Here is a 9004-nt window from a genome sequence, read left to right as displayed (position 1 = left end):
GAAGCTAAAGATTTCCATCAATGTTATTAATTTATAAAGTCCCATGTACATAAACTTCTAACGATCATCACTATAAAACACCCTAAAACAGATGGAATTAAAGAGAAAAAGGAAAACTAAAAGAGTAAGAAAAGTTGATAAGCAGATGCAAGAGGTGGGGAGGCAATTAAAGCTCCTACAAACTTGGGGTTGATGAATTAGTCGTTAACTAGAGCTTTCCCTTTCGACATGGCATATAAAGGCACTCTCCAAATCGGGAGGAGTGAAGAACTCTCTAACACTTCTTCCATAGCTACACTTCAAAGAAGGCTTTGGCTTCCTAGGAGCAGGCGGACAAGTCAAAGAGGTTTGAATTTTGGCATCTTCACCCGTTGGAGTGGTGGAACATGAGTCGTCACCTTGTTCATCATTATTTGTCTTCAATGGACCACTTGTGTATATAGGCTTCAATGGAGCTCGTATAGAAATCACAGCTAAAACCCATTTTTGGCCTTGTGAATCTAGACCCTCATCCGCTTTTGGCTTCCCTGAAACCCCCATTTCCTTGGATCGAACTGAATTTACCCACAGCTTCCAACTACAATTATAGCTAGCCAGGAAAGAATAAGGGAATAAAGAAGGAGAGAAAAAGGAAAGATGGAATTCTTTTCTTTTCCTTTTGTGGAGAGAATCAAAAGGAAAGCAGAAGGAAAGCGGTGGGAATGGAAAGGGAATAGAGAGGTTTTGGTTAGCAAGAAAGCAAGAAAGAAGGTGAAGGGCGATGAGAGAAGAGAAAAAATGTTTGCAGTCAAATGCAAAGGGCTTTAAATAAATTCAAAGAAAGAGATGTAACCATGAATGTTGTGTTTATAGTTATACCAATCAAAACTTCAAAAAGAGAACCCGAGGAAACTCGTGACATAAGCCTTGAAAATTATATCTAATTTAAACAAAAGCCCAAAAGGCCGAAAACAACTACTTGGATTTTGGCGCCAAATTGTGTGCCACAGACATGACATCTGATCTCGTATTTTCATTGTATTTAACTCTGCTATTTTTTAAATTATAATTATATTTAATTTTTTTACACAATTCAATTTCAAACTTATACATCCATACACACACCCATTTAAACAATCTTAGATACGAATATAGGAACACCCTTAACCAATTCGTCAAATTATATTTAAAATTTTATAATATTATGACACATTTTAATTATTATTTTTATATAATTATTGAGGAAGTCGATTTTTTTAGAAACCTTCAAATTGTTATCCATCGGAAGTTTATATAAACTCCTCAATAGATCGGTATTGCTTTGTAGGGGATTTTATCTTTTGATTCTATTGAGAGTTTGAAAGTGTCTACTTCAAGTGATAACATAGTTGTCCACAAGTGTCATATATGTTTTAGAGCACGTGCTCAAACCTTACCAAATACAAATACTCATATTTCTTTGGTAGGTGATCGTATGCCATACATTGTCTGATCTGACAAGACACTTCTACTTTGCTGAACTCACCATCTTTTCAGATAAACTCAAGCACTTACCATTGTCAAAATTGAGAGACAACTCTAAAAATTTCTTCCGAAAAAAAAAATCTCTCAACAATAATATAATTATATTGCGTCAAAATTATTTAATTTATACCATCGCGAATGTTTTTTTTTTCCATAAAATTTTAATTTTTCCTTTTACATTAGATGAATGTGTTCGATAACTTTGCCCATTGTAGTTTGTAATATTTCATTTTTTTAATAATAAAAACCTAATCCTCTTAATTGGATATAAAGGGGAAAAAAGCCTAATTCTTTAGAGGCTTTCTCAAAAGAAGGCTTTTTCTTTGCCTTTCATTAGCTGGAAGATAAAGCCTCATCCAAAGAAAGGAAAAGATTCAAACAAAAATGTTTTAAGTAAAGCTTAGTTATGAAGGTTTAGATTACAATTAAATCATTTGAATTTATTAGCAAAGTAGGCTTTTAAAATTTTGAATTTTGCTAAAATTTCTTTTAAGGATAGTTTATTATTGTAATTGAATTCGAATTCTTTCGTAAAATATGAATTTAAAAAAAAAATTTCACCCCGAAGATAATAAAATTATTTAAAAAGATTTGACAATACATTCACATTTGTTTGGATAATAATGGTAAAAGTATTACAGAAGTTTTTGTATTAGTAGTCGAATTGTATTTTGCCCCATTTATTAAAAAAATGAGCAAATTAATTATTATACGTTGGATCAAAGAGCAAGCAGGTCATTTTGTTACAAAATTTATTCACTTCTTATATTAAAAATTGGTCTTTGTATGTCAAAATGAGGCATGCATGGCACTCCATGAAACGAATAATTGTACGGTTATTCTGTCAGTCACGCTAGTTTTTAGTAGTAGAAATGGAAGAAATTTTTAACAGAAATGACTAATTTGCTCTTTGATCTAACCAACAGGGATTACTTTGCCTATTTTTTGAGTAAAGGGGGTAAAATGCAATATGACTCATAATACAAGGACCTCAAAGGTACTTTTATTGATACTAGTACTAAAAATTTTCTTTACTAAAAATAAAAGAGTAATATATAAAATTTTATGACTCAATTGGTTGATTTTTTAATGCATTAACAAGTATTAAGATGTAATGATATGTGTTAAGGGGAGGTCAGACTCTCTCTTGGGAGAAGTCTAACGATGGAGGTATTGTCTCAGGGGCGTTTATGCTTGGTTTTATCCCTGACTTCTATCTCCCAACTTCGCGGAGAGCTCTTGTCAGGTTCACGGAGTGGGAGTGCCTCGCCCACCAAGGAAAGGTGAGCTTAAGTGGTACCATTCTTATCGACTAATGTCATATAAAGGCATGAGTTTGAATCCCACCAAGGCTAAATGCTCACATTTCCTTGGTGGGCGAGGCGCTCCCCTCCCGTGGACCCACTGAAGACTTTCTGCGAAGTTAGGAGACAAAATTCGGGGATAAAAATGAGCACAAACTCCCTGAACACATACTTCCATCGTTGAGGCGTCTGCCGACACCTAACAAATAACACTTTGAAAATTTTTCCCAATAAAGAGTTTGACCTCTCCTCAATAATCCTTAAATATCATTGTTAATATTTTTTAAGCCTTTAACATGCCTTGATTTTGGATTCAGTAACATTCTCTCACCTAAAAATTTCTCCTTGAATAGTAGAAAATTTTCAAGAAATCTTTTATATGATACTGAGATGGGTGACAAGGCCTGAACCTGTGTCAAGTAGGTGTTTGACAAAAAAATTAATCACCGTCCCATACAAATCATGAAAAAATTCTAAAACTTAAATCATATAATTTTTTTTATCATTATCTTACTCTAGATGAGAAGAACAAAATGATTATGGATAATGTTTTTAAGTTGTTATTGTTTATATAGAGGCATTGGGCCGATGGAATAGATTGATAGTGTAGCCAACCCCCCTCCCCAGTAAATATTAATTGAAAGGTCGGCACAATGGTGAAGAACCAATAGCTTTCAGTTGGCCTTTCAATCAACTCATGTTGTGTTTTAGTTTTCAATGCAAAAAGCAATGCATCATCTTATTGATTTCTTATAAACCTGATCCGAATGAAATTCAAATCAACCTCTTAGTTACTGAAAAAATAAAGATTTCAAGTTTTTTTATATAGACAGCCGTAGAGGTTTGAGGTTTCAGACATAATTTGATGCAAAATGCAGACTGTCTGTCTCTGTCTTTACTAACCCATAGAATTTCAATTGGATCACCTGCAAGTTGCCAAAATTTTCCAAATAATTAAAACATAATCATAAATTAAATTGTGGTATTTTCAATCACTTTGTAATTTAGTACATTTAAAAAAAAAATGAATACTATTGCAATCAATATCAATGATGAATATTTAAAACCCAAAATATAAATAACTCCAAAGTCAGCGTTCGCAAAATTCGCAGCTAAAGAGAAGAAACTTGTTGTACATTCGCTTCTTTAAATAATCCAGCTAGGAGCTTGGCATAAATGTCAACTCATGGTATAGCAGCAACTTGTTCAAAAACCAGGCGATTCGTGCATGACAGTGGCAATTCAACTACGTTGCTATGGTGAGATTGATGTATGTCCTTGTAGGAATTTTCTTCCTGTTAATGCTTCACATCAGCATCCCTTCCATGTCGTCATCAGCAGAAAATTTTCCAGGTACGTATTGTTTCTAATTTCTAAAGAAATGCTAGTAGCAGTATTGTATTTGAGATGCAAAGCACACCGTTTTACAACTGCCTCTTACCGGAATTTTTTCTTTATTTCTTGGAAATCGAAGGCTCACAATCTGTGAACAACACATGGATATCATCAATACGGGATTCCAGTTGGGAGCAGGGCAGGTTAATGAGGAAGTTACTTTTGAGCAGAAAATTTGAGAAGGCGATGGTTATAGCGAGGAGAGGAAATTTACTTCGAAACCGAAGCCTAAGAGGCACCAGAGTATCAAAGCCACCCTCACCTTCCCGAAGCTCATCAAGGATTTTCGCACACCGTGAAAATATTCACCGACACTACATTACCATATAATTAAAAAGCCATGATATGAATGTACCATAGACTTTTCCACTTCCATTAAATCCAAAGCAAGCAGATTGTCAAGGGATAATAATGGTTGTACCCAAATATATAATTATAAGTAATTACATTCAAATTTAATTTAAAGTTGCTTTCCAGAACTATTTTTCTGGTTGATTGAATTCAACCATATGCAATGTTTTAATGTTGAAAACAAATTAATTTGCCGATTGTATAAGATTATAGGTTACAATTTTTTTAACATACAACTTGTCCTCTTTTGGGTATATTTAAAAGAATTGTCAATTTAAAGCATAAGATACCAACTTAAAGTAATTTGAAAAATCAAAGTTTTGGAGGAGAAAACTTTACAAAGTCAATCATAAGGAGATATACGACAAAGCATGATAGAAAATGGAAAAAACAAATAACAAACATAAACATGCTAAAAGGACTAAAAAGCATAAACATACTAAAATATCCATCCAAGTAGCGAAGTTAAAAAATCCACCAATGGTATAATGCAAGAAACACCTACATCTAAAAGTCAACCAAACATTAAAAGCAAATCCAACCCAACAAGAACATCCCAAGTACCAAAATAAAAATCACTCGACTGATGGTGGCATCGATATCGAGCCATAAGATGTGCCATGCTCTCCTCCAAAGCTGTAATACGAGGCACCACATCACCATCGCAAAAAGTGTGAACTGTCGCTGTAAGTGTATCAACCTTGCTGGACATGACGGGGTCGAGGTATGTGGTGAAAGTGGTGATGGCAAGGCTGGTACTGCCTCCTCATTACCTCATTGTTGCATGTGTCCTCCTTGTTTCTCCTCTCTTCATTTTTAACTCGATTAATTGAAATTTGATGAATATAATTAACTTAAGATTAATAACTAGATTATAACTTAGTAACCTGTGATCATTTACTAGTTTGAGTGACGACAAATTAATTATGCTAGGGATATTATAGCTCTGGTCCTAAAGATCTAGTTATTGGAATTACTGAACCTTGATTGAGAACTATCAAGGTTTAATCTGGAAGTTTTACACCCAACTCAGATTAAGAGGGAGTTCATGGTAGTGAGGGTTTAAATCTTAAAAATTACCTATAAAATATTCACCAATTTAGATATTGCTAAGAACCTAAAAGATGTATCTCAACTTAGGTTACCAAGTTTGAGATTATTCAAGTTATTATATCAAGAATATTTATTAGACATAAGTTATTAATTTCCATTATTGAAAAAATTTACCAATTATTATTGTTAGTTAATTTAGAATATTTCTCTCAAACACTAAATACTTGTTAGCTAATTAGTTGGTTAATTTTTCAGGTTAAATATTTAATTTAATTAGGTAATTTGCTAGTGATAGTTATTTTCTTTAATTTAATTATTTTATTATTAATGGTTCAATTCTTCCTTTGAGTTAGATCCTCAAAGTACTCCCATGCAGATTTATTTCATTTTAATTCTTACTTGGCAACATGCACTTGCAAGATGTTGCAATATTTTAGCGAGTTTATAATTTTATTGATTTTTTTTACCACCGCATCAATTTTATGTGCAAAAGAATCATCTTCATGCCGTGTCATCCACCACTTAGAGTTTAACTTGAGGCTTGTCATTTAATAATGGTTAGAATCATGTGACTCAAATTTGTATTAAAGAAAATATAGTAATAAAATTAGGGGATTTGTGTAGGGTTTAAGGCCGATGTTTTTCAACCTTCAAATAGATGTAGTCGAAATTTTTCTTGTAACATTCAGTTTCCAACATTGGTGAATTTCTCCTCCTCTGCCTGTGTTTTTTTCCGAAAAAGTTTCCACGTAAAATCTGTGTATTTTATTTTTCCTTTTCTTTTTGCTTTGCGATCATTCTATATTACCATTATCGACGTTAGTTTTAACAATAATCAACCATGAAAGGCCAACATATAGGGAAACTACCATATCACAGTCATCCAAACGTGCTTCAAGCAACTCTTTGGTTACTAGTTCTTCTAAATGCAAGAGAAGTCCTTACAAAGGTCTACAAACCCAAGATCGTACAACCTTGCCTCTTCAAGATCATTTATATAAAGCTTGCCTCTTTATGCTTAGTTTTAGAAAACTCACCTCTGCTCTTATATGGCTAAACTTTTCAAGTTTTCTCCTATAAAGGTCACATTATTAGGCCCACTCTTCCAAGCTCACCTCATAAGGCTTTCAAGCTTGCTTCTTCAAGCTCACTTTTACAAGGTTTACCTCATCAGGTTCGCTTCACTAAACTTGCCTCTTCAAGCTTATTCTCTTATGCAAGCAACGATATAACCACTCCCATGCCATAAACAATCATCCACCAATAAGTATTGTCTCGAGGAAGGTCATTTATAATCTCTTCCTTGACCAATGGAAATTGTTATACATGTTGGATCTAATGCCCTTAGTGTAGTATATTCGTTTGTACACTTATAATTTTTTTGAACAGATTGGTTTATAAAATTATTCATGAATTATATTAATATCTTTTGTATATTTTCCTCAATCATTTTTGCATACAAAGCAAAATAAAAGCGAACATTGGCTCACTAGTTGTCTAATGTTTAACTAATACTAAGCGGTATTACGTGGTTGGATAATAATACGGAAAGACAACTTATATTAGTAGACAAACCTAAATATGTACTTAATCTAATCGAAAATAGGCAAACTGATTGAAAGACTAATATGTCGTCTATCAAGTCCAATTGGGGAGATGTTTTGTATTGGGTATCGGAGCGGATGAGTTTTAGAAGATACAAATATAGATGTGACTAACTAAACAGATAGTAAATTGGACAAGACTCAAGTAGAATAGATCCTAAATCTGTTTATAAATTTATTCACTTGTAACATTCATAGTCTGAGTGGGTGATAGACTATGTACGCGTGACTTGTATATTTTGATATAAGTATAAGCTCGAGTTCAAATAGATAAGGAATCAAAAGCTGGTGCGTTGGGTATATGACTTTTGTAGTATGTAGTATCATTCACAATAGTAGAATTCATAGCCTAAAACATAGGTAAACGATATCTTCTCATTGGCATTACATTATAGATGAAAAGTAAACGTGGCCACGAGTCGTTTGTCTTTGTGATGAATGACTTAATTACTATTTGATAGTAATTGAGTTTTCATGAAGGAAGATGTAATGGTTACTATGAGGATCATATTGGGAGAGTGAATTTATCCCAAAGAGATTAAGGATATCCTATGAGGGTAACACACTTATGACAAGGTCATTGGACGGGCACTGGTCGAGTTGTTTTCGTAATGGTATGTCATTAAGGAGATCTCAATCACAATATTATAGTGGAATGACTTCGTGACTAAATGAATTTATAATTAATAGACTAAAATTTGGAACTAAATTATAAACCATTTGAGCCCTAATTACATATGTTAAATCGGTTCCTCCGCTAATTTGTTGAAACCGAAAATGAACTGCATGCTAAATCAAATTAACAGAAATGGATAGAAATGGTAAAGTTAGAGAAATGTGACACATTTGAACATGGATATGATTTTCTCACCAAATATGAAAATAGCCTGAGAATTAATTTATGGTTTTTTGAATTATTAATTAATTAATTAATTGAAGTTCAAAAATAAAATTAAAATAATTGATCATAGTGAATCCATTAAATGTAGAAAAATTAAATATATTTTCTCATAAATTCTTTTATGATAAAGTTGTCATAATTTTAACGGAACTAGAATTGGGTTGAGACACTTATTTAATTGGAAAATTAATTTATTTAAATTTATTTAACAAATAATGTCTATTTTAATAAATAGAAAAATATGTACTGGGTTGGATTAAATTATAAAATGTTGAGTTAAAAATTTAGGAAATACATATAATTGAACTCAATACAGAATAAGCCTGAATCCCCATCATAATACATATAAGGGGAAGCACACCCTATTGGCCACCCCTCTCTCCCAGTTCATATAGGAAGTTTTTTTTATTAAATAAACTTCTACTAATTCAAAAAGGGTTTCACTTCTTCTCTTAATAAATATGTGGCACCGGTGGGGCTAAAAAGATAATAAGTTTTACATAACTTTGAGATATTGTTATTCTACTAAAAAATAGTGAGAATTTATTTCTAAGTATAAATTCTATGTTTTACACAACTTTGAGATATTGTTATTCTACTAAAAAATAGTGAGAATTTATTTCTAAGTATAAATTCTATTTGTCAGAATTACAATTCTTCCGATTTTTATTAAAGAGAGATTTTTTGCTTTCCCACTGAAACTAAAATAAATAATTTATAGTTTTATATTTTATTCGAATTCGTTTGAGCCCACATTCAAAGCAATTTGTAGTACGAGAACAACAAAGAAGACTGTTCGATTGAAAGCCGAGAACGATAAGGATCCGTCTAACTGAAAACACATGTGCAATTTCAGGTAATGTTTATTGATATAAATATCACAAACTGACTCA

The 9004-nt window shown here is 32.4% G+C and overlaps 2 protein-coding genes across 2 annotated transcripts; one reads left to right on the top strand and one right to left on the bottom strand.

Moving 5' to 3' along the window:
- On the bottom strand, positions 1-879 carry LOC107946239 (cyclin-dependent protein kinase inhibitor SMR6). Its single transcript, XM_016880476.2, has one exon. The coding sequence runs from the start codon at positions 538-540 to the stop codon at positions 205-207; it is 336 nt and encodes a 111-aa protein (XP_016735965.1). The 5' UTR covers positions 541-879; the 3' UTR covers positions 1-204.
- A 3129-nt stretch (positions 880-4008) lies between these two features.
- On the top strand, positions 4009-4584 carry LOC107947572 (uncharacterized). Its single transcript, XM_016882187.2, has 2 exons — positions 4009-4160; positions 4282-4584. Exons 1-2 carry the CDS (start codon positions 4064-4066, stop codon positions 4530-4532), a joined length of 348 nt encoding a protein of 115 aa, XP_016737676.1. The 5' UTR covers positions 4009-4063; the 3' UTR covers positions 4533-4584.
- Positions 4585-9004: the final 4420 nt, after the last annotated feature.

This window comes from Gossypium hirsutum, chromosome D12 (assembly GCF_007990345.1).
Source record: "Gossypium hirsutum isolate 1008001.06 chromosome D12, Gossypium_hirsutum_v2.1, whole genome shotgun sequence".
NCBI classification, from domain to species: Eukaryota; Viridiplantae; Streptophyta; class Magnoliopsida; order Malvales; family Malvaceae; genus Gossypium; species Gossypium hirsutum.
The sequence above is the reverse complement of the archived record's forward strand: the minus strand, read 5'-3'. Positions and strand labels throughout refer to the sequence as shown.